This window comes from Zootoca vivipara, chromosome 10 (genome assembly GCF_965207765.1).
Source record: "Zootoca vivipara chromosome 10, rZooViv2.hap1.1, whole genome shotgun sequence".
In the NCBI taxonomy this organism is placed as follows: Eukaryota; Metazoa; Chordata; class Lepidosauria; order Squamata; family Lacertidae; genus Zootoca; species Zootoca vivipara.
The window spans coordinates 47,878,204-47,905,175 of record NC_142593.1 but is presented as its reverse complement, the minus strand read 5'-3'; the positions used below and the strand labels follow the sequence as shown (position 1 = coordinate 47,905,175).

The 26,972-nt window shown below is 44.6% G+C and overlaps 1 protein-coding gene across 1 annotated transcript in view; it reads right to left on the bottom strand.

Moving 5' to 3' along the window:
- CCBE1 (collagen and calcium binding EGF domains 1) overlaps window positions 1–26,754 on the bottom strand; it is a 135,378-nt gene extending 108,624 nt beyond the window's left edge. The window contains exons 1-2 of the mRNA XM_035100415.3: window positions 26,483–26,754; window positions 26,178–26,258 (exon numbers count right to left, since the gene is read on the bottom strand). Coding sequence (XP_034956306.1) covers window positions 26,178–26,258; window positions 26,483–26,658 — 257 coding nt within the window. The 5' untranslated portion in view covers window positions 26,659–26,754. The remainder of the gene's footprint in view (window positions 1–26,177; window positions 26,259–26,482) is intronic.
- Between the last annotated feature and the right edge of the window lie 218 nt (window positions 26,755–26,972).

Sequence of the window (26,972 nt, the reverse complement as noted above, 5' to 3'; positions counted from 1 at the left end):
TATTCATTATCGTGTCAGCTTTCATGTTTATATTAAACTTCTTCACCATATCTCTCACGTTGCCAAATTCATATCATCAGGGCAGAAAGCAAATATTGTACATACTTTCTCTGAAGGAAGATAAGTGACCTATGGAGGTCAGGAAATATTATACACCAAAACAATCATGTTTATACATCTAACTAAAATTATACTGTATTTTCCAGTTGGTTGAGAAACAAAATAGACATGCACAGAATTACCACACGCAACAAACATCTGTTTGCGCTACAGTCAGACATATTGAGAGGATGGAGAACGGGAATTGGTCCAAGGACTAAGGCATTCAGTCTGGCTCCACTGAAGTCAAAATGAATTTGAGGCTTTTGTTCTGGGATGGAGGGGAGAATCTTTAATTTTGTCTTCAGACACCTGTTTAGGGCAACTTGTTCAGTATACATTTGATGGAGAGCACGTTATACCTTTCCAAAATGTGACTGCTTTGAACAAACATCAAAGAAATGAGTGTCCTTTGGCATTTATCTTTAAACAGTGATTTAGTGGTTGGACCACCCAGTGATCCAAAATGCACTTTCAGATGATTCATGAGACCCCAATGAAAACGACAGAGAAAGATCTGAATGTTTGTGTTTTAATTAAAATAAAAAAATTCCTTCAGTAGCACCTTAAAGACCAACTAAGTTTTTATTTTGGTATGAGCTTTCGTGTGCATGCACACTTCTTCAGATACAGTGAAATGGAAGTTTCCAGGCACTTATGTAGAGAAGGGGTGGGGAGGGGTGGGGATGGGGAGGGGGGATCACTCAGAAGGGTGGTGGAAATGGGTGATTGACTGACTGATAGCTGTTGATGACCGCAAACGACTGCAAATGGTTTTGCATGAAAAAGCAAGGGTTGAGATGGCTGAAGATCGCTTATCATGTATAATGAGATAAGAACCCGATATCTCTGTTCAAACCAGGTCCCTCCATGGTTTTGAGCTTGGTGATAAGTTGCAATTCAGCAACTTCTCTTTCCAGTCTATTTCTGAAATTCTTTTGTAGTAAGACAGCTACTTTGAGATCTTGTATAGAATGTCCTGGGAGATTGAAGTGTTCTCCTACTGGTTTTTCTGTCTTCTGGTTCCTGATGTCAGATTTATGTCCATTTATCCTTTGGCGTAGGGTTTGGCCTGTTTGTCCAATATAGAGAGCTGAAGGGCACTGTTGGCATTTGATGGCATACACAATGTTAGAGGATGAGCAATTAAATAGTCCTGAGATGGTATGTTGGATGTTGTTGGGGCCAGTAATGTTGTTGTCTGGGTGTATGTGGCAGCAAAGTTGGCATCTGGGTTTATTGCAGGCTCTGGTACCAGTGTCCATGTTAAGTCTGGTGGTTGTATTATTGTGGGTGAGGAGTTGTTTAAGATTGGGTGGCTGTCTGTAGGCAATGAAAGGTCTTCCTCCCAGAGCTTGAGAAAGGGAGCGGTCATTGTCCAGGAGAGGCTGTAGATCTCTGATGATGCGTTGTACTGTTTTAGCTTGGGAGCTGTATGTGATGACTAGTGGTGTTCTGTTATTTTCTTTTTTGGGTCTGTCTTGCAGCAGGTTCTCTCTAGGTATCTGTCTGGCTCTGTTGATCTGTTGTTTAACTTCATCAGGTGGATATTTTAGTTCTAAAAAGGTTTGCTGTAGATCTCTTAGGTGAGATTCTCTGTCTGTAGAGTTGGAACAGATGCGGTTGTAACGTAAGGCCTGGCTGTATACGATGGATTGTTTGGTATGTTTGGGATGGTAGCTAGAAGCATGTAGATATGTTTGTCGGTCAGTTGGTTTTCTGTATAAGGTGGTGTCTATACGTCCATCCTGTATTTTTATAGTAGTGTCCAAAAAATGTATTTCTTGCATAGATTGGTTCATTGTTAGGTTGATGGTGGGGTGAAAGTCATTGAATGTCTGGTGGAAGGTTTCCAGGGTCTGTTGTCCATGTGTCCAGATAATAAAAATATCGTCAATGTATCGCAGGTACAGGAGAGGTTTGAGTGGGTAGGAGTTAAGGAAACGTTGTTCTAAATCTGCCATGAAGATGTTGGCATACTGTGGGGCCATGCGGGTGCCCATGGCTGTGCCGCTGATCTGTGTTTTAATTAGATAGTAGTACTAGTGCTACTGTTGCTCAGTCCCAGCTCCTGCCCATCTAGCATGTTCGAAAGCATGTCAGGTGCAAGTAGATAAATAGGTACCTCTCTGGCGGGAAAGTAAACGGCATTTCCGTGTGCTGCTCTGGTTCACCAGAAGCGGCTTTGTCATGCTGGCCACATGACCCGGAAGCTGTCTGCGGACAAACACCGGCTCCTCTGCCTATAGAGCGAGATGAGCGCACAACCCCAGAGTCATCCGCGACTGGACCTAATGGTCAGGGGTACCTTTACCTTTACCTAGTAGTAGTGATAGCGGTAGTAAGTTTCTATCAAACCCTTCCTCCCAAAGTAGACCTGGGCAGCAAACAACAAAAACATTCAGGCAATACAATGAAAAACAACATATTTAAGAATATTTAAAATCAATTTGAAACATCTAAAAACTTCACATACCATCACAGCTAATAATTTCAGTGTTGCCAGCAACAGTATAGTAGTGCCCCCAAATGCCTGGCTAAACAAGAATGTTTCTAAAGTTAATAATGAAGGGGGAAAGGGAGCAGTCCATAAATGGGGAGCCACCACATAGAAGGCCCTGACACAGGTCAATGCCAACGGGGCAGCAGCCAGATGCAGCAACACCACCAGGGTCTTCCCTGCTGATAGTTTGGCCTGAGTGGTTGACACTGGGAGAATAAGTCATTAAGATTCTTGGGTCTTAAGCCATTTGGGGCTTTGTTTGTGGATATTAACACACTGAATGGGCTCGGAGGCTCACTGACAGCCAACACAGTGCTTTCAGGACCAGTGACAGCCACATTTAGCATTAGCTGCAGACTCCCGGCCACCTACAATGGTAGCCTCATGTAGAGTGCATTATAGTAGTCCAGTCAAGATGTCACCAGATCAAAAACAACTGAGACTAGGCTACCTGAGTTTAGGAGCAGCCATATTGGTGAACCAGCCTTAGCTGGGCAGGCACAGAAGCCACTCGAGATGCCATCAACAGGGAAGAATCCAGTATTCCCAGACTACAAACCTGTTCCTTCAGGTGCAACCCTTCCTAGATCGTCCACCTAGTTTCTGGACACAGGAACTACCCACCCATAGCACCTCTGCCTTATCAGCTTTCATCCTCCGTTTTGTAGCCCCATCTTGCTATCCTGTCAAATTGTTTTAATTGATCTTAGTACTGTATTTTCACCTTGCTGTAACCCACCCTAAGACCTTCACAACTGCAGGTAATAGTACTATGCATGTGGATTTGAATCTGCATTGCAAAACTCGCACACCCACCTTTGCAGGTAAGTGTCCCAAACATGTTATGCAAACATATGGGAAGGGAGAAAGGAGTGAAAATAAAAGTGGAAGCTTTCCCCCACATCCCTAACCAAATCAATACCTTCTCCAAAGCAAACAGTGATAACTCTTCACTAAAAGTCAAATCCTTCTGCGTCCTGGTGCAGCTTTACTCAATCAAGGGAATAGGGAAGAGCTGCCAAACCACAGCGTTGCTGGGTTTGGGCATGCTTCATATCTTTGGGATCTCTATATCAGTCAAGACATTGATATCTATGCTGTTTTTCAAGTGTTTGTTTGGCGATTTACAGCACAATCCAAACATGTGGTGTTCCACTGGATTATGGCTCCACATCAAATCCTCTCTGTCTTGATCTAATTGTGGGGGGGGGAGAGAGTTAGGCCCAAATCCCCCTCAAACATGGAGCCAACCCTGAGAGTATCCATATCCATTGTGCCTAGCAAACGTCTGGCTGCTGAACTCTGGCACTTTTGCTCTGACCCAGTGCAAGTCTCTTCTCTGTTGCTGGTGTTAACATTGGTGCAACTGTGGCAAAGGCACTCTTTGCTCCATTGTTTGTCTCTCTCTCAGTCTGTACCTTCAGCAGCGAGTGATTCAGTTCCCTTGTGTGGGTTCTGCATGTCATCTGTTTTTTTCACTTCTCCGGAATTTCTGTCTTGCTTCTCTCACTGCTTCTCTGACATCCCATCACAATTTGCCCTCAACCGAAGAGGTACATAATCTCAAGCTAAACTCTACAGAGACCTTCCCCAAATCAATGCCCTCCAGTAGCTTTGGACTGCATTTCCCAGCACAATGGAGAAGGCAATATTCACTCTCTGCATGCTGTTTCTAAATAAGAGGGTTCCTCAGGCAGCGGTACTGATGGATAACAGATTGCTTTCTCCGCTCAGTAAATCTGCACAATTTTTAAGTCCTGTTACAAGCAGGCAACTACTTATTCCTCAGCAATTTGCTGTTTGATTTACAGTAACTTGTTTTAATGCATTCTCCATCAAGGGCAATAATCTCTAAATTAAATGCTTCGTCAAATCACAGCGTAGGAAACAATGCTGCCATCTCTTCTCAAGCTACGGAAAGTAAACTTTATTTTCTTGCTAGGGAATTGTGGTGTAATCTGCTTAATGACTGGCCTAGATGGTGGAAATTACAGGGTCTTTAATGGAATCTTAAAGCCATTAACATTCCACCGAGATATTAGTGGAGCCACAAGGCTCTGTTTTGAAAATTATTTCAGTGGGATGGAAAAGGCATGCATGCATGCTGTATTGCAAGAGAACTCCAAATCTATGCTGTAATTTGTAAATCTCCCCCCCTCCTTGAGAGGTCAAATATGGGTTTTTTGTATCTTCCATAGGACGGAGTTTAATTTCTCTTCCAGCAGAAAATTCAACAGAGAGTTTGAGTGGTATCTAGGATGAAAATCAAGAGTTTGCTTCAAGAATTTCATTTATTTGGGGGCTGCTCACAACCGTGATGATCACATAGGGATTTTCTTCTTTCCTGCACTTTGCTGTCCAGCAGGAAGACATGCTGGAATAGTGGGAAGTTACCTGGTTGCCTAGGCAATGTGAGAATGCTTACCCACCTTAACGCTGCAAGAAAGACAAGCCTCCCCACACTGGCTAGGCAGCCAGAGTACTTCTTCTTGTCTCCTGCAGAACACAGTGCTGGAAAGAACAAAATACACCTGAGTGGTTTATTTAGACTAGAAAGGCAGAATACAAATGCTCATTTATTTATTTATTTTTAAAAGTGTTTTCATTGAGGGTAAAGTTCATTCCTCATCCCACTGCAAGCTGAGCCAAAAATGAAGGGTGTATGACTTCATGACCAGGAAAGTGAAAAGTTTTGTTTTACCTCCACCCAAAATTATCCCGTGCCAGGTTTGTCTCCTAGTTCCCTGAATGTATATTACCTACAAAGGCTAGGCTGCGTTATAAAGAACAGCTGTTGTTGCACTACTATAGGAAATCCTTGGAGTGGATCAGGCATCCATCTCCATTTCACTTGCTGTATCTGGAATTCCTCCTAGAACACCGGTTCACAGAATCAAAGAATCACAGAGCCGTAGAGTTGGAAGGGACCCCTGAGAGTCATCTAGTCCAAGGTCCCACACCTCACTCCTCTCCTTTCAGAACATACCTGTTCTGCGAAGTCTTTGGCTCCACTCCTCATCCCTAATTGAAACAAAAAAATCTAATTCTGTGCAGTTGTATTTGATCCCTTGGGGTTTCTTGTTTTGATGTGTATGAAAGGTTGCGGTGCAAGAAAAGATGTCACCACGAGGAGCACAGAAAGACATGCTGTAATTGGAGGGTTTCTGCATGCTACCAACCATGGCATTTGCATTTCTGGTGCTTGTAAATCAAACCCTCTTCTGGATTCCAAGGTTCACACATGTTCTATATCACTGAGACATAAAACAAAACAGAGTTTGGGCTTTATATGTGCAGTATGGTAGCCGCTTATACATTGCCAAAAAGAGGGTGGCGGGAGAGACAGAGATCACCCATCACCAAAAAAGAGGCCAAAGGGAGATAAAGAATAGTAGTTTCCAAGCACAATTCAAAGTGTTAGTGCTGACCTTTAAAGCCCCATCCCTGTATGCCTGAAGTAGCATCTCCCACCCCATCATCTAGCCCAGACACTGAGGTTCACCTGTGAGGGCCTTTTGGTTATTCCCTCACTGCAAGAAGTGGAGTTACAGGGAACCAGGTAGAGGGCCTACTCGGTGGTGGTGCCCTCCCATCTGATGTCAGACAGATTAATAACTATATGACTTTTAGAAGACACCTGAAGGCAGCATTGTATTGGGAAGGTTTTAACATTCGATGCTTTGCTGTGTTTTTATCATGATGGAAGCCACCAAGAGTGGATGGAGCAACTCAGCCAGATGGGCAGGATATAAGTAATGAATGACAATGATGATGATACAAAACTGATACGAAGGTAGCTGCTGTTCTAGAATCATTTGTTGTAACCAAGACATTTATGTGATTAGTGCAAAATACAAAAAATGTTGGTTATGTCTTAATGAAACTTTGCTGTTGTTTTTTTGAGAATGTTCTAGGAAATCAAGAAAGAGAAGATGTTCTTGTGTTTTAGAATAATAAAGAGCTGTAATATTTCTGACTTTCCTTCTGCCAAGATAGTGTCTTAGTGGCCTATAAACTAATGATTCTATCTTTGCATGCCAGTGACCTTTAAAATATATCAGGTCTGTGAACTTTGTAGATGGAAGATGATACTATATGTGCTTCTACATGCACAATGGATGTTACTGGCAATGAACAACGGATACAATTTTGCCAATTTATTTGCAAGCTCAGCAGTTGGAATTAAACAGGGTAGCCCATCTGTCATACAGAATAGTGTACACAATACATCAAAAACTTTTTGGTTAAGCCTCTCCCCCCCTCACATGACACACACACACCAACTGTACCAGTTTCTTAAATTATAAATTATCTGGGAAAGAACCACAGGTCAGGGACTGCTGTTTACTACAGTCATTGGGGGAAGGACAAGACATGACAGGTTCAAGTACTAGGAAAGCAGATTTAAATAGTATGTGTTTCCTGATCGTCAAACAGTCAGAATGGTTGGCCATTGAAATGCTGCCCAGAAGAGCTGTGGAATCTCTTCCCTGGGAGACTTTTAGGCGAAATGTAAATAAATAATTTAGAAATAATTTATTTTCCGTTTAAAGTTACTCCAAAGGGTTCTTTTAAATGATATTTTAATACAGTATGAGAGTGCTCTTTTTTCCACAAGCAGCTGCACCATGTTTCTCGTGTGACCTAATTCAGTCTTCGCTTTATTCTGTTATCCTGCAAATGAATTGCAAAGCTGACTAGGAGATGTGTTACTTACATTATTATGTGATTGGTTTGTTTTTATTTTGCACTCCATTTTCTGCTATGATGAAAGGTGGCTTATAAATATTAATTAGCGGATAAGTGAAATTAGGGGATATTATTATTATTTAAGGGAAAATATGCATTTTCATATAAGAAAGTAGGCTTTCTTACTGCCTTCATTTCCAGAATGAGGTTACACACACACACACACACACACACACACACACACACACACACACGGCTCCTTTTTGTGACCTGGCCAAGCACCTCTGAGCAACTTAAGAAGTTTCCTTACACAAGGTCGAACCATTGGCCTGTCTAGTTCAATGTTGTCAACATTAGAATCATGGAATTGTAGAGCAGGAGAGCAGGAAGAGGCCCTGAGGATCATCTAGTCCAACCCCCTGCAGTGCAGGAATATGCAGCTGTCCCATATGGGGATCGAACCTGTAACCTTGGCATTATCAGCTCCATGCTCTAACCAGCTGAGCTATCCAGGGAGCAACTCTCCAGGATTTCACGCAGGGATCTTTCCCAGTCATACCTGGAGATACCAGAGTTCAAACCCACCTAGGGCACGTAACACACAAAACAAGTGCTATATGGCCCTTACACACCTCTTTCAAAGAGGTGTGTGATCTTCAGAGTGTGAAATTTTAAAAGAAAACTGGATGCCCATCCGTTGAATCGCTTAAGAAGCATATGGCACTGGTTTTTAAATTTATTTATTAATTCAAGTGTTTGTGGTGCTTCTGCTAAATTGGCTTTGGGTTATGCAGCATGGCACTTCACCGTGCTGATATTCAGTGTGGCAAAAGAGTCAGCTTATGGTAGTCATGCTGCATTTACAGGCTGCTACTCCTGAGCAAAAGCTGAGAAACAAGAGGTGGCCCATGAATACCCTACCTGCCACCAGTAGGTGTTGACCAAGGTAAAAAAGAAAAGCATATTTTTTTGTACTCCAGGTGCTTTTGCAATCTCCCTGTGCAAAGGCCTTCAGCAAACCGTGCAAGCCACTGATATCCTTAGTTTGCAGCTGGGTGTGAGAATTGCAGGCTCTGAGGATTTCCTGTTTGAAAGACTCTCAAACTTTTTGAAGGACCTCTCTTTGAAAGACTGTCCAGTTCAAATTTGGTTTAAAGCCTAAGAAAGGGACCATCTGGACAGTAGAATGAGCAGGCACACAGGTCACCTGGGCACAGTTTTCCCAACTATGTTCTATTTAAGATAGTTAACTATTTCTAAATATGCATCAATACATATAGATAAATACCTGCACATTTTGTACATTGGCGGGCTTTGGTAGCAGAGCAAAAGCTTGTGCTGCCAGGAAAGTCTTTGCCATCTCAGATTTATCTGCACAAATAGGGTGGGAGCTAAGAGAAGAAGTCACCAGTCACATTTGCACAAGCAACCTCACTCCAAAAGGGCGGGACATAGCTCAGCGGTAGTGAGCTCATGCTTTGCAAACAAAGCGTCCTTGATCCAGTCCCTAGCATCTCTAGCAGGGTTGAGGACAACCCCTGCCTGAAATCTTCCCCAGCATGGTCACTTCAAGATCTTGATGGACAACAACTCCCACCATCCCTGACCACTGGACCCTTCTGCCTGGGACAGATCGACCTTCTGGAGCCATATGCCAATGGCAGGTGGGGCCAGCAGCAGAGTAGGCAAAGCAATAAATGGGATTTTTTACATTTGCACATTAGGCTAGTTTCTGCGTTCCATCTAGGCAAGGAAGAAGCATAATCAGGGTGTACTCCAACTTGGGAAAAACACACAAAGAGTGGGGCAAAGCAGGGCTGGCGAGAGGACAGTCTCAGGAGAACATGTGGCCTGGGGAAAGTCCCAAAGGTCAGACACAGAGGCCCAGAAGGCTACACCTGGCAGCTGGGCTGTAGATAACTTAAGAGTTACATCTGTATAGCTCACAGAACAAATTAAACTGGGGGAGCAGTTCAGCATATCCTTTAGGGGGGTTTGCAATGGTGTAGAAACTTCCAAGGACAACCAAGAATGTTGCCCTTTGTGGTTCAGCAGCCCAGTTCCAGCTCTCTTGCAGCGACTTTCATCCTTTAGAAATGTATAGCACAGCAGTCTTTCAATATATTGGACTTTGTGAGCAACTGCATTCCACAGAAGGTCCCCCCTTTCCTTTTTTTACAGGAGACTTTACAGAACTGTGCTTTTCAGTTAGCACCCCAATTAGCGCCTGACAAAAGCACAAGTGTATTTCTGCTGAATATACGGTCTTACCTTGATGTTATCGGGCTGAATGTTTCCTTCTCATATTTGGAATCAAAGGTCTGAAATACTGTATCCCCCTACCGGCAAATGTTTTAATAATTAAGATAAGGACTCAGGCAATTTCCTGTATATGAACAAATATTAAATCCTGTTTTCAAAGATGCTGCAGATATTGTGGATTTCAGTGGCAGAGCAGAGGCCTTGTATGGAAAAGGTCACAGGCTGGGAAAGGCCTGAAACACAACAGTCTTTCCGCATACAGTACTGGACTTTGTAAGAAGCTGCATTCAACGGATGTATACATATACTAACACAGCTCTGTTCTGGAAAGTAAGTGGAAGCAATTTCTTCCTGCCATTAGTGTGCTATACACAGATACACACAACAGAAGCCTACCCATTTACTTTCAAGACGGCGGAGGGAGTCTTTGCCCATATCACAAAACCAATGGAAAACTTTTTAAAAATCAATTTCTTTTCACCAGATAAAATACTGTAGAAGAAAACCAGTCTCCAGGCTTAGGCAATACTGTTGCTTCCAATTATTCTGAAACTGTAGAAATTTATGCCATGTGCTTCACATACAGTTACTAAGTAATCCTACAACCACATCATGAAAGTACAGTATTACTATCAAGTAGGTCATGACTGCAGACAAGGGCTGAGATTGAAACCAGGGTAATCCCAATTCACATTCTTGGTTACTAAATTATGCCAATTCTCAACTCACGTTCTTAATTATCCCATAAAGGTAAAGGTAAAGGGACCCCTGACCATTAGGTCCAGTCATGACCGACTCTGGGGTTGCGACGCTCATCTCGCATTATTGGCTGAGGGAGCCGGCGTACAGCTTCCAGGTCATGTGGCCAGCATGACAAAGCCGCTTCTGGTGAACCAGAGCAGCGCACGGAAATGCCGTTTACCTTCCCGCCGGAGCAGTACCTATTTATCTACTTGCACTTTGATGTGCTTTCGAAGTGCTAGGTTGGCAGGAGCAGGGACTGAGCAACAGGAGCTCACCCCATTGTGGGTATTCAAACCGCCAACCTTCTGATTGACAAGCCCTAGGCTCTGTGGTTTAACCCACAGCGCCACCCGCATCCTATACCTCTTAACAAAAACCTCTATTCTTCCTTTATATTACTTCCATCCAGGGCCCAAGTTGTCATCAGCCCAACCCATAGGGCAAGACTTACCCCTTGATTTGGTGTGAGGAGGCTGGTCTGGTCTGGATATTAAGAGGGGGTGTGAATTAGCCCTGGTGTCATGATCAGGCCATTATCTGGTGAAGTTTGGTCTAGTAGCGTCAGTCTCCCCCTTTAGGATGGAACGCCCCCAGAGATTTATGGATTCAAAGGGATTCCTGATCATTTAGGAGTATGCTTTTATACTTAAGTAGTCTTTCCAATGCAAATAAAGGTTCAGTCACTGCCACTGGAAGTTAGGTCTCCCAGCTTTTGATAAATGATGCCACAGCATTCCTTGTTGTTGAGCGAATTAGTAAGGGTGGTGGCGGAGGGAGTTATGTCCTGAAATTCATATCTTAACAAATGAAGAATCTGAACCATCAGATCAGAAAGAGCTAAGCATAGCTATATCATCCGCTTTAACTAGAAACACACTGCTCCTGTTAAAGAACCACAGTAGAACTAGCTGAAGGAACCTTGCTGTTGCACTTGGACCAGTAACAAGATTGTATCACGTCTTGCTTTTGCTGTTGCCTTTGGAAAACAAAGAGGGATCTTTTATTTTCACATCAGTTGCCAAAATGTATTACTACAAAGGTTTTGCCTGTTATTACTATATTATATGTCAGCATATAACCACAGGGTTTGGCTGGAAAATACTTTCCTATTTAAAACAAAATTAATATTGAGTATTAATAAATGCTTTTCAATGACGCAACATATCCATCATTAGCCATCTCTACATCATACCGCTGCCAGCATAGTGCAATATTTTATTTTGAACACTGAGAAACAGCATGCACGACGTAACTACGTGAAAAGCCAGGCTCTGTTTGTTTGCCTCCTTTATTTTTAAATCAGCATTAAATGCCAGCTCGCCCATGAGGCAGGAGGAGGCAGCTGCCTCAAGTGGCAGCCCCGCAAGGGGCTAAACACCCATTCCACTTTCCAGCTTTGCCACGGGTCTCCGTAGTCTCTAAGGGCAGAGAGGGAACAGCGGCAAACCTCTGGAGAACACCAAGTCAGCGAGAGGGGAGGCGGTCATCTCTCCACCCCTCCCAGCAGTGTGGTGGGGCTTTTCACCAGATTCTCCCTTCAGGAGAAACCCTGTCACTGAGCAGGGGTGGAGGAGATGCTCAAAGGAAGGGAGAAGCTGGTGCAAAGCCCTGCCACCAGGTGGGAGGGGGGGATGCAGAAAGCATCTCACCCTACCTACTGGTCCGGTGGAGAAGACTCTGAAAGGGCTTCCTTACGGAATTTGCTGTGGGATGTGATACATAAGTAGAAGTCAAGTACAACATTCCTTGTTTTCCTAGAGTGGACATGCAAGGGGATGTTTGGACCAGCCAGTCGAAAACTTCCTGTTTCCTTCTGTGCTGGGACATACTTCCTCTTGCATGTGACTAGAGGTGGGTGTGACCTTACCTGTGCAGGTAACAAAAGCACAAGGCATGCAGCCATCCAGGGCCGTCTTAAGCATACCCGGCGCCCTGGTGCAAAGATCCCCCCGGTGCCCCCCCATTTCCCAGAGTTGACCCCCCCCCACTGGTGGTGGCAGCTGCGTGGGGCTCGGCGGTGATGTCTTCGTCGCCTTGCGCTGCTGCCGCGGCACCACTGGCCGAGCTGCTGGGTGAGGCGCTAGGGTGCCCGACGGCTCGGCAGTGCCCGTGGCCTCGCTCGTGGGGCTCTATGCGGCACCGGCAGCCGGAGCCACCGCCGCGGCAGGAGCCAGAGCCGGAGCTGAGCCGGGTGCACAGCTGGCCACTAGCCTGGCCACCTTCTACATGTGCTTCCAGCTGGCCCGAGGCAAAGCCAGAGCCGGAGCGGCACCGGAGCAGCGGCAGCAAAGCCTGGAAATCAGCAGCGCTGGCAAGAAGCCATATGGGCCATGCCGTGGCTGGCGCTCCCCTTTGCCGACAAGCGCCGGAAGGTGGACGCCGCAGAGCGGAACAGGGTCCTAGTGCCCCTGCTCCGCTTGCTTTGCTCCCTGCTCTCCAAAGCGGTGCGGCTGGCGGAGGGAAAAGGGAGGCTTCTGCGCAGCTCCCCCACTTGCTGGGGCGCCCCTCAGCGCCCCCTGAGCGCCCAGGAGCCCTGGCACCCCGCGCCAGTAGAATCAATGGTCGAGCCGGCCCAGCAGCCATCTTTCTCTTTTGGGCTTCCTCTCTTCGATGGACCAGCAGCTTTTTTAGCTAGAGATGATCAGCCAACAGAGGACAAAGGGGCTATCTCCACATGGGATAGATTCACATGTATATATATCTGTAACTAAATCTGCCTTCAGGGATCCAACTGTGAACTGATGGTGTGAGTAAACTACTTTTATTTATCTTAAATAAGATTGTGGCATGTTTATTCTTTTAAGCGGGAAATCTTACCAGGAATCTATATTGAGAAGCTTAATCAAGCTTGCAACCCGCTACCCACTGTGCATTTAAAGGGGAATGTTAAAACTCTGCTAAGTTATAGAACTTGCTAGCGCAAGTTAGGAAGGATATTAATAAACAATATATCCTCTCCTGCCTCCCCGAACATTCCCACATTTGCCTCCCCCATTGTAGGGGTGGTAGCAAGGCATTTTGCTTCAAGTGCCCAAATGCCTCGGGCTATATCTGAGCATTAGCAACACTGCTCATATACAATATGGCATTAAACTGCAGGTTCAAATTGTGTCTGCTTCCAAGTCCCCTATTTACAGAGGGAATGGCCTTCTCATGGAAACGCAAATGATCTGCTTTATAATAAAATGGGGGGGGGGTGTCTGTCTCACATGTCTCTCCACCCCACCCCCAGCCACCATGGGAACAAATAAGCAGGTCACAAGAAGTCAAAGCAATATATCCCACATCTTATCATTACCACAGGAGGGAAACACTTGCGTAAAAAGGAAGAGAGAATTATCAGCCAGAGGCTAAATAAAGAGGACTCTGTGTGCATTTGCAATGAACAAGTTTAAGAACAAATCAAAACTTTGTACTGTAATACAAAACTGTAGAAATAAAATAGGTCTCCAACAATATCCAGCTTCTGTATTTAGGAAAGCTTGTTCGAACAAAATGTCCTAAGTTTTAACCTTACAAACTGCAAGACCCTGGATTCAGAAAGGGTGACTTAGAACTTTTTTCTGAGAGTTTAGCATTTGATAGAGATGACTGCAAATGCCTTCTCTACCCCTCATACAATGCACTCCACCTGCCCCCAGTAAACTATTCACTTTTTCATTTTGGCAAAATTAATTCATTGTGGTTAAGCTTTGCGAAGTTTTGCGAATGATTTTGAAAAATTGTTCATTTATTACTCGTTTTTGTTCAGCGAGATTTGTTAGAGCTGCCACTTCTTCCCTTGACTCTAATGATCAAGGCTACAATCCTACTGTCAGGTAAGTGGGTATAGGATTGTAGCCTTGATCATTAGAGTCAAGGGAAGAAGTGACAGCTCTAACAAATCAGCCTCACTGAATTCAATGGAATAGCTTCTGAGCGGACATGCTTAGGATTGCATTATAAATATCTGATGGGGGGGAGGGATTTCATATTGTCCCAACTGCAAATGCATATGTCAGTACATGACATGTAATGCAATTTTATTGTTGGTATCGCTTTTAAAAATGTGTTTATCACCTTGGGACTAAAGTAGATTGCAGTAGAAACACGTCTCAATAAATACAGAGCATCCTGCCATTTCACACCCAGCAGCTCGTACAAAAAACTGCTACCATAAGGTTTCTGCCCAGCACTGTTACACATTCTTGTAGATGCTTGTAATTTGTATGTCAGGTTCATTCCTTGATGCAGACCAGAATTCCAGAATCCTCCAACCTTAGCCTAGATTAGTCCCCCACAGGATTTAGAGATAATTCTGGAAGGGAAAATGCCAGTATGTCTGCAACTGAGAAGGAGGAAAATACCCTGAAATGAACATCTTCCTTTAATAACCATAGCCTCAGTCCATTATTTCTAGGTGTCTCAGGCCTCTGAACTCCACAGCAAAATCTGCTGTATTCATTTACTCTTTGCAATATAGCCAGACCTCTGTTGATTTAAAGGTCAGCTTGTTCTCTGCATTACGTGTGTGTGTGTGTGTGTGTGTGTGTGTGTGTGTGCAAGTACCGGTATATCAGGCGTGAAAGAGGTATGTCTTCAGCATATGACAGAAACCGCATAATGAAAATGCCAGACACAATTCTGTGGGGAGGGAATTCCACAACTTAAGGGCCCCCAGAGAGAATTCCCTCTCCCATCCCCCAAAATTTCTGAGTGATGGAAGTACCAATAAGACCCACCTCTGCTTATCTTAAACCCCGAGATGGTCTGTAGAGAAGGAGGTGGTCTTTCAGATATTGAGGTCCAAGTCATTTAGGGCTTTGAACTTTAATATGAACATCTTGAATTGGGCTGTCCTGTTCCTGCCCACGAAGGACACATGCACTTTGTCATGCGTAAAGAAGCCAACAAACAAAAGGTGCAAACTCAGCAACAAGACCAGAGCAGGAATTAATCCAGACAGCCTTAGACACCACAGATGCATCAAGGAACAGACCTACTCAGGAGAGGCGTTTCAAGGTTCCCTAACCGCAGCTCAGAAACAAGGTCAGGGGTGAGGATTCTGTGATCAGGAGCAGAGACTGCACAAGAGCATGAAGTTTTTTTCCAGCAACTGGCTCCACCTACCCACCATGTTTTTAAAGAGAGGTAGGAAAAGTCCAGCTACGTGCATGTATGCCTGTCTTGCTGAAAATTCCTGGCCTGGCCTGGTGCTGCCTCTTGATACACACCTCAGAAAGACGACCTTGACTTTCCTCCACCCCTGACAGCTCAGTCCATGCTGTGGAGCTCCCCTGCCCCTCCATCTGGCAGAGAAGTGGCCTCCCTGGCATTGGGTGGCCATGCCTCCTCACCCTGAGCCAATGAAGGCAAGGGGGCTACAAAACTTCCAAAGGGCTTTGCACAGAGTCACAGCAGAAGGGCCTGGCTCCAAGTCAGAAGCTTGGGCAGGAGAGCTCTGGTGCATACGGCCTCTTCCTCCCGCTGTCCTGCTCATCAAAGTCCTCGGGGAGGGTTATGAGATGGCCCCAGAAATGAACTGGCAACTCATTCCTCCCACACCACGAGCAACACAAACCACAATCCCTGATTTAGCTTTATGTCCAAACTGGGGTTCATGATTTGTTACTGCTGACACAGAAGATATTTGGGATGCCAAGAACAAACTTTGGCTTCATGTCACGGTTTGTGTGGAGAGAAATAAAGCACAATCCTCAGTTCAGCAGTAACACTAAGCTGGGAATGAATGGTTTGTTGCTCCTGCAGGGAGAGGAGTAAAGTAGGAGCCCGTCTGCACCATTCATTGTAAACATGGTAAGAATCCTTTACAACTAGCGAGGGAGATCAAGGAAGAGCAAAGACACGTTTTTACTAATTTGGTAGCAACCTACCAAATTATTATTCTGGAGGCGCTCTTTTGAGAACTTCAGCTATGAAAAGTTGGATGCTACCATGAAACTGTAACATTACATATTCCCTACACGCAATACAGAGCACAGATTAAAACATCAAAAGTAGCAGTAGCCGCAGCAGCAGTAAAGATTGGTGTCTTACGCAGATACCCGTAGCAAAAGCTCATCTTGTATGCGTGTGGCTAAAAGACTTGTTGTTTACATGCTACTTTATTTACTTAAGAACAAGTAGACCGCTTAAATATGTAGCACGAGGTAGATATGCATTCCATTAAAAGGTACTGCCAAAAAGCTTAACTATAATTTAACAGATGTTCTTTGGTACTCTTGTGAAAATAAAAGGCAGCCTTTCAATAACAAAATGCAAACTAAACCAAACCAGAACGTGAACTCAACTTATTTCAAGTTCTCAGGAAACATGCAGGGAATCAGACCTCACCATTTACTCACAAATGTGCAAAGAGTCAACCACTAATTTTTACAGTTATTTTAATAATAATAAAAATCCCTTCGAAAACTACCATAGCACACGTTGGCTTGACTCAGATTCAGATCACAACATAAGCCAAGGATTTTGCTTCATGGCCTTGGAAGAGTTACACTGCCTTGTCCTTGGCTCTTTATCTGTAAAGCACTGACGGAAATGAATTATTTCACAGGATCCCTGTGAGGTAGGTAGAATGTGAGCGTGCTGCCACCCACCTCTATGGATAGGGATTGTGATGATGTGGAAAGGCGCCATGTCATATTGTACAATAAGCCAAAATGAGACAATACAGAGCAATACTTTCAGAAGTAATCACTCTGAAATTTCCTTGCACATGGTGATTTTTGGCTGCTATCCACAAACCACTAGAGCCAACAGAATGACTTAGCCCCAGCGAAATGTAGGTAGCTCAAACACAGACATGCAGGATTGAAATGGTTTCTAAGTTGCTCTTTAGTGAGTATAATCATAAACAGTTTACTACCCAGTTTGTCAGCAATGTAAGCCTATTCATACCTCATTCAAGGGTTTCTTCCACAGCTATAAAAAGTATGGGTGTCATAAGCATTTGTGGAAAGATGCACTTAAAGGTGAACAACCAATCTGAAATGCCCTAGATGAGAGAGAAAGAGAGATGATAGAGATGATAGAGATGATAGAGATGATAGAGATAGAGATAGAGATGAAGGTCTTCTGGCCAAAGCAACATGGGAGGCAGCAGTTGCAAGTTACCAGTCTCTGCAGCCACAGCAGGCGTTGTGATTCTCCAGCGGTTTGACTTCACCCCCGAAGGCACACTCCATTGTCTCTCGAGACAGATGGATGCCAATAATAATGAGTAGCACTGTTGTGTACTAGTGTTGAGGCTCTTTGCACTAGCACTTGTGTGTTTTCACAGAAAGGTCATAAATCAGTCTATAGTCCAAATATAATACTTTTTTTCGTTGGTTTCTCTCCCACATTAATAACATTCATTCACACATAGTTTATAAATAATGTGAGAGAGAGACTTTTCAATATGTTTTTGCGCAGTTGACTCAGAGCTAATCCCACTGGAGCGATCACTACGATTCAAAGTACCTCTCATGCATTAAAAGCTTTATCTTCGGGGAAAGTGGATCAGGTTACGCAGAGGAGGTTAGTAATAAGATATCTTGCTTGGACTTTATTTAGGAAAGAGGGTCCTCATTACCTGACCCTTTGCATTAATCTTTCGCACTTGAAAATCTAGTTCATTATCATTCTGGTCATCCTTTGCAAGACTTGTTAGAAAAAAACCTTTCCCGCTTCCCTCGTTAACACAAGCTTTTCCAAATCTAGAGAAAAGAAATCAAAATAAGATGTTCCTTATTCTGCAAGCAGTTGCTAAAATTCGGCAAGTGCTATTATATATATAATGCAATACCAATGAACAAGAGATCTGTCCTTACACTGCTAGGATGCTTCCCAGGAAAACATTGGCTACTTGTACACTAGGGCCGTTAGGACTGCCGAGGCATTGCTTTTCCACAATCAGACATAAGGGAAAATAAAATGGTGGTTTGACACATAACGCTTGCTATACTGTATGTTCTATTTTCCAGGAATGCCCTTCTCTAGGGTCAAGAATCCTTATAAGTCTTATTCAGTAAAGGTCCCCTGCAATGTTGTTTAGTGGTTTCCTCCTTGCAGTTTCTGACCCTTTTATTACTTTAATGAATTACTCTTTTCTTTACTTCCCTGTTTCCTTTCATAGTGAAATGGCGCTGTTTCACTATACAATACAGTAACAAAAAGAAAAGGAAAAATAATGACAGGAAAACCATCATTAACACACACCCTCCGAGGTACTGAAGCCGACTACCCTAATTAAATTAAGGAACAACTCATCACTAACCCCACAGCAATGAATAGGAAGCAATAAAAAGGTCAGAATATGTCAGAAGGACATTTTTTAATCAAAAGTACCATAGTACATAAAAGCCTTAATAATACTTTGTGCATCACATTGGACAGGAATTGCAACTGAATTTTACAAATATGGTTGCCACTTACAGTTTGTGACGCACTCCCAGAGCCTAGGAGTGAAGATCTGCTTGCCTTCTGGGCAGAACACAAGAGACACAATTACCCATTCCAGTTAACTCTGTTGTTATTGTTTTTTAAAAAATGTTTCTCCAGTGCCATTTTCACTGACCTCATTTATCCTGCAACACCCCACAGGGAACAGAACTATTAGGACTTAGATAATCTGCTGCAAACCACTCTGAGCCTATTGATGGCATTGACAAAATTTTGCCACTGGGTTTTAATGATTCTGAGCGAGATCTGCTTTCTTTTGATAGCTGACTTTTGCTAATTAACTGTGGTGGTGGTGGTGGTGGTGCTTTATGTAAGCCATCTTGAGATAATTTTACTAATAAAGGTGGCACACACACACACACACACACACAAAAGTTAAATAGGGGGCAGCCTGATGAGACAATATGTCCTGAAAACTCTGCATTGGCTGCCAGTGAACTACCAAGCCCAATTAAAGGTGATGGTACTTGCATAAAAAGCCCTAATCATCTTGGGACCCAAGTACCTGGAACAATTCGCCCAATATCAATCATCTCAGACCATTTGATCAGCAGGATATGTCATGTTGGTGGTGCTACCTGTCACTGCATTGACTCATGACACGGCCTTCTCTGTGGTGGCTCCATCCCTGGTCAGCTGTGTCTGTCCCCCTCATTGTTGAGCATAAGGAGCAATTGTGGGGGGGGAGAGAGTTTCCTGCTTACTCAGGTATCTGATGGCTGAAAGACAATGCTGCTTGCAACCTTGAAATTAGGTATGAGGGTATGTGATTGTTTTTAAAGAGTTTTTACATGTTTGTAGATGTTTTTAAATACATTTTTATTTTATTTGTAATTGTATTGTTTTAACATTTTGATGTTTGCTGCTCTGGGCTCCTTTGGGATGAAGGGCAGGGTAGAAATTTAAACAGAAATTTAATTCCGCTCTGCATATCATTTTTACATCGGTTTGTGGGTTTTTAAAAAGAAGTCTTTAATATGCACATTTTTTTGCAAGGAATATCCCCTAATATATTGCTTTTTGATGTGCATTTCTCCCTAATACATGCATTTATGTAGATACTATCTGGCTGGAGTACCGCAATGCAAAATTCAGAGAGGTGCTTATTTTGAAAGATAGCTGTGTTTTGGTTCACATATTGTTTTAGCAAGTGCAAATTGGATAGGTTCACATTAAAATATAAACTAACGCAATTTCCCCCCGCATAACTAACCCTACAGCAGAAGAACATATGGAGCTGTAATTTCATTTTGCCACACAGATCCAGCTTTCTCTAAACACTGAACATCAACAGAGGCCAAAGGACTTTGCTTGGGAAAATGACAGACCCTTTCCAATGTTAATCACTGCTGTCTGCCTGGATTTAGTTAACAATTTTTATAAACAGCATGCAACCATTAAACCAGTCATACGTCTTCTCAGATGGCCTGCAGCAAATGTTTACATGTATAATGCAATCAGCTGCTCTTCAGGCACACGCTGCGTCCCAAAGAAACACATTATCCTCGAGCTTTAGCACCAAGAGTACACCACTTTTGACAGCCACATAACACGAGCCACAATCAGGACGTTTCTCGCAATCCTTCTAGGGTCATCTCCGCATAAAAGACTCCACCAGACACACATGGCACTGCACTGTTGACAAAGCACCATCACCATCACAGTACAAATTGTGGTAAAAGTTTCACACTCAGCCAGTGCAGCAAACAAGGAATTGCAATTTTTTTAAAAGATGCTACGAGATCATGGTTTCTGTTTTTCCTCCTATGTGGAAATCCTTTAAGCTTCTGACCACATCCCAATCAAATGCAGATGCAGATATATACACTTTCCGACAATGATTCAACTGCATAACAAATACATCTAAACTCTCTCAATGCTTACTGAACATTTTATTAACTTGTTTTACCTGGTCCCCAAAGCCCACCCATTATATAGTAACGAAGTGATTTTCCTTTTCCATTCTTCTCTTAATTAGTGACCCTTCTTGGTTATGCAGAGCTTTTTCTTTTCATGGAACTTTTTTCCCCTTTCTTTCCAATTTCATTGCAGAATAAAGTTTCGTGTTAAGTGAAATTTGTCATCCTTATTTTACCATGTATCATTTTGTCAGTGGAAGTTTCTTCCAAGTAAACACACATAGGATTGTGCTGCACAGATGCAAAAGTACTAAAACACGGCATGGGCTCCTCACTGTCCTTTCATAAGGCATGTCATAAAGGCAGGGGTAGCTAACCTGTAGCTCTCCAAATGTTGCTTGTCACAGCGCTGTCAGGCAAGGGAAATCCAGAGGCAGGAATTAACTCTTAAAAAAGGTATGTCCATCACTTAATCATCTCTCAAATACTCCTAGGTGGGCACCTAATGAGGCAGTTGCCACAACAGAAAGGCCCCATCCTTGACCTTGGCTTAGGTATCTTCCCCCACCTGAGCTGCACATAAGCAGGTGAAGACTACACCTGCGTATAGCCTTCTGCCCCTCCCCTTCAGTCCTCTTTTGGACCAGGGAGACAGTGGGGCAGGAGAGGTGGGGGCAGGAGGAGGAGGAGGTGTGCAAGCCCTTGAATCTCCACCAACCTGACCTCTCTCTCTCTCCTCCCGCACCTGTTCTTCACCCTCCAATCCTGCAGCTTCTCCTGCCTCTGGCTCTCGTCTCCTGGCTGTTATAGGCTCCCCCAGTTCACTGATCCCTTCTTCCAAGTGGGTCTCCAACCCACCTTCTCGCAGTGCCTACTCATCAGTATCCAGCCACCACTCCTCAGTGTCCAGCCAGTCCCTGGCATTGCTGGACAACAACTCCCATCTTCCTCAACAGCGTCAATGATACGCAATTATGGATTTTGTAGTTCAGCAACATCTGGAGGGTCCACAGCTTGTAATAATGGGACTTGTGAAGAAATCATTAGCCTGCATTGCTATGTGTTTCCACTCCTTAACACTTTTGCTTTTTATTATTCAAATGTGTTATTAAAATTATTAAAATATATTTGAAATTATTAAAATGTGTCAATGTTCCAAGTCACTGGAAATCTAACAGCATCCCTGCCAAATAAATTGAAGTATCCTTTCCCACAAGAAAGCAAGACTGCCCAACCAGAGAAGTCGCTTACAAACTATGCATTCATTGTCACACAGTTCATTAAATCTTCTTGCATGTTGAACTTCAGAACTGCACAATTCTCTACAAACCAGTATGGTCATGACGCCTCTAGTTTCTGAGTCAAGGGGGGTCGCATGCATCAGCCCAACAAGTGCAGGTAGCAGGTGAGTTACAGAATTTTACATGCATGCATACAGTATTCACTGAGCACTATAAACTACTTCACTATATATGATATGTATTTCTCCAATACTAAAAGGCAAGGTCGTTTATCTTGCAATCGCTCAGGGCACATTCAGTTTTTCCACACAGTGATTGTAATGCGCTCCCAAATTATCTTCAGTAATTAACTGCTTTGCTTCTGTAACATTGCTGTAGGCGTTGCTGTAGAGGTTTCTCTGTGTTTTGCCCCAAAAGCTGAGAAATAAAGTAATGGTTAGCCCATATCTCCTTGCACCGAGAGTGAGTAGTGACAGAGCATTTGAAAAGGCTATTCTACCAACCCATTTCTGCCCAGGAAGGAAGAAGTAATTCCTTTCTATCCCAGGGGGGAAAACCGTAAACTACTACAGCTGGTTTTTCAGTGTCAAGCCACGGCAGGTCATCAGGGCAATAAACCAGCACTAACCTTTAATGATGAACATAGTCTAAAATTGTGGTCCTCAGCATATCAACATCTATCTTGCACACAACACAGGGTAAACCAAAATGTGCTGAGAGCTGCAGAAAATCTTGATTCCTTAGTTACGCGTATTATACGCATTTGCAAACACATCATTATTGCATTCAGAGTTTACATTTTAGGTGCGCACTAAAAAAGAAATATTAAAATGTGTGAAGAGCTTTCACAGAAATAAGTTCATGGAAATCAGTGAGACTTGCAGCCTAGACAGAAATAAATCACAGTGATTTCAATGGGGCTTGCATCCTGGTGAATATTCTTAGGAGTGCAACCTTCCTTCCAAATAAGTTTGTTTAGGTCCGCAGTACAAGCCATCACTATTTCTTAGAGATACCAAAGGGTTCTTGTATCAGCAATGGCACTGGGGTTGTGTAAACACTCAGGGTGAAATCCCATAGGCATTTTCTACTGCAAGAACACCATTTCAGTACCAGAGCACAGAAACTTCAATAGGGCAGCTAGCCAAGAGTCAACAAACTCCAAAGACCTAATCTTGCTTATATTTAAGGACAAAGGGTAAAAAAAGAAGGGAGCGTACAGTAACATGCTACGATTCTTTATATCAGCATTATCAAAACAGGACAAACAGCCACCCTCCTTATTTAATCTTAGAAAGGGGATGTATACCTTTAGTACGCATGCCTACTTCACAAACCTATTTAATTATTTACTTAATGTGTTACTCTGTAGCACTTGGGTTTTTGGTGCTCCTGTTGTAACCAGAAATAATAAATAATGTGGTCTGAAAACCAGGGGAAGAGGAGAGCAGCCTCCCTGCCCATATTTACAGAAACTTTTCCCCTATGCATGTGAGGGCATTACAAATCGTTGTCTATGGTTGCATGCTCAAATGCATGTGGTCAGATGCTCACAGCACACCACTAAATACTGGCCTTCGCGCTTATGCACACAGGCACCATTTAAAGTATTGCAAACAGGCTTGTTAGCATTGTATGCCTGCACTTGCGGAATCAAAAAAGGCACAACTGCAGCGTCACAGTAAATGTGTGCAGGAATTGAAGCCATAAATAACAACCCCCTTATATAAGATTGCCTGGTATATTGTTTGTTACGGAGCTTATACCAAGTCCAATTATTAATTTCTAAGCAGAGTAGTTCTGGGATATACTCCTGATTTGAAGCAGTAAACACTGGCTTAAAGTGTGGAAACTTGTGTATGTAAACATGCACCAGACAAATGCCAGAGATCCAGAGGCAATCAAGGCTTCTTCCTTGACACTCAACTCTTCCAAGTGCCCCCCCCCAATGTAATTGCAAAGACTCCCTTCACATTTTATAATACAACTGAGCAACTGGAAGTCTCAGGGTACGAAGAGAGCCCTGCCCTGAGATGCTATCTCGCATAGAGAGAGAAAGAGCGGCCAACCCACAAGCAAGGGAGATGTACAGAAGCATCAATGGCTCAGGAAACAGAACTTGCTGGCCGCTCAGGGGTAGGGAACTGGATCCAACTGGGAGGACAGATTCCTAAACACGCACACATACCCTGTGGCCCCACTTTGACAAGTCAGCAGAACAATGCACCTGTCAACCACACTATGCCATTATGGTGTCAGGTGATAGACACCTGGCAAACAATGGGAGGGGGGGTCTCAGCCCAGGGTACAAGACCCAGGACTTGGCACCCCAGGCGTCTGCCAAGGCCCACAGCCCAGAAGGGCCCTCCTGTCAACTCTTGAGGCCCATCAAGCTCTGCTGCTGCTGCTACTTCTTCCTGTAGCTACCTGTTCACCTGCATGTTCTCTCCCCCTCTCTCTCTTTGTGTGTGTGTGTGCGCGCACGCACGCACGCACGCACGCACACACACACACACACACCTTTCCCTTTCTCTGGGCAGTGGTGTAGGAAGGAAAATGGCACTCTGCACATGCTCAGGGGTGTGCTTTTAAACACCATGGTCTCCCAGGTGCCTCTGTTCACAAGGCATCTTGTGAAGATATATCTTTTTGCCCAGGCTTTCCCCTAACCCAGAAGATCGAACTCTGCTATTTCTGATCTCCCATTCTTCTCTGTTTTACTGTTTTATTTATTTTTAGTGTTATCCTTGCATACCACTTGACACTTCTCTTCTTTCGTTAATACTAAGCGATCAAATTAATATATTGATTTCAGCAGGAATATATTAATTTCATGCCCGACCTCAGCAGGCATTTTAACTGAATTCTGGGTGTGTAGTTTAACCTTTAACCTCATTGCACTATTGATTTCCTTGCACATCACACACAGAGACACCTGTGATTAAGTGGTCTACAAATACAACAGTAAAAATAAATGCTTTTTAATGAAGATATAAATAAAACAAGGAATAGTCCCAAGTGTCTGGGGCTCAGACACGTGGTGGGAGAAGAAGCATGGTTCCTGTGTGATAGATTAGGGTTGCCATATTTCAAAAATGTGAAAACCCAGACACATAAGGTGAGGTTTTTTCTTTGGCAAAGTTGCTGAGCTTTTCAGGGGGGGGGGGCAGTGGCAAATTTGAAGTTTCTGAGCTATTTGTAAGGAAATTTGCCCCCCAAAATCAACACTTCCAACATGGGTTGCCATATGCACGGGTTCCCCCGGACATTTTTACCAATTCGCAGACATTTCTCCCAGACTCTATTTCCGATGGACAAATCCCAGATATGTCCAGGAATTCCCATTATATCTATATTAGGGCTGCCACATGTCCGGACATAACCAGGATTTCAAAGGCGGAAGTGACATGGGGTGGGGATTTCTGAAAGGTGGCGCTTTGCCCCGGATCTTAGGCAAGTCAATCGAAAAAGTCTTTGGCATTTGTATATATATATATATATTAAAAAAAAAACCTCAATAACTTTGGAGGGTTTCCTCAAAAAAGCTCAATAATTTCAGTGGTTTCCATAAAAACCAGTGGTGCCCTGGTTTTTACTTTTTGAAATATGGCAACCCTAATAGATAGATATATTATATAGATAATATTATATACACACACACACAAATGAGAAGCATGATGCCTGTGTGAGATATATATGTGTGTGTATGAGGATATATATAGTTAAAGCTATGGTTTTCCCAGTAGTGATGTATGGAAGTGAGACCTGGACCATAAAGAAGGCTGATCACCGAAGAATTGGTGCTTTTGAATTATGGTGCTGGAGGAGATGCTTGAGAGTCCCATGGACTGCAAGAAGATCAAACCTATCCATTCTTAAGGAAATCAGCCCTGAGTGCTCACTGGAAGGACAGATCCTGAAGCTGAGGCTCCAATACTTTGGCCACCTCATGAGAAGAGATGACTCCCTGGAAAAGACCCTGATGTTGAGAAAGATTGAGGGCACAAGGAGAAGGGGACGACAGAGGACGAGATGGGTGGACAGTGTTATAGAAGTTACCAACATGAATTTGATGAAACTCCGGGAAGCAGTGCAAGACAGGAGTGCCTGGCATGTTCTGGTCCATGGGGTCACGACTAAACGACTAAACAAATGAAGATATCTATAGGGGGGGGTCTTCAACTAGCCTCTGCCATCGAACCCCCCACTCCGTTTTTCTCCTCGGCGCCTCAGGAACCCCAGCGCAAACGCACGCGCAGCCCCGCTCGCTCCGCCCTCGCGGCGTTGCGGCGACGGCACAGGAGGCGGGCTGGCGACCGACCGGCGGCGCGGACTGACCTGAAGCAGGTGGCGAGCTCCCCGCTGGGCTTCAGGCACGGGTACTTGGTGGTGGCCACTTTGCTCTCGGAACAGACCTCCCTGCGAGGCGGAGAAAGAGAGAGAGACCGTGCTTAAATAGAGACGTCCAAAGTCCAATTCCCTCCCCACATCTCCTCCGGGGGCAGCTCCGGCTATGCTTGGCGCTGGGCTTTGCCGCCGCGGAGGCGCACGAGCCCTAGAGCCGGGGCGCGGGACAGGCCCTTCCCTCACACCCCGCGCCGCCGCCGCCGCCGCCCTCCAAGGAGCCGTCCGCTCCCACCCACCTGTCGCTCTCCTCGGGCTCCTCGCGGTAGGTCCACGCATGCCCGAGCGCCGCCAGCAGCAGCAGCCCCAGCAGCAGCCAGAGGCGCAGCACGCTGGGCGACGCCGGCGGCGGCCACAGCGCCAGCAGCAGAAGGCGCCTGGCACCTCCGCCGTCGCCGCCGCCTCGCAGCACCATCGGGCGGCCTCGCGCGGCTCTCCTGCGCAGCGCCCGACCTCTCCGGCTGCGTGGCGCGCTCGAGGGCGCGCGGAGAGAGAGAGGAGGGAGGGAGGGAGGCGGAGGCGAGCGGTGCCCCCTGCGGCGGCAGCGAGTCAGCGGGGCCGGCAGCGTGACCAGCAGGAGGAGGGAAGAGACGGCGCTTGGCTAGGCGAGGAGAGAAAAGAGGGGTTGCAGCGGGGGGGGGGATAGAGGGCGACCAGATGCTTCGGAGAGGCGATCTGGGGTTGCTTTGCCCGCCGAGGAAGCGGAGAGGGGGGGGGGAAGCGGGAGAG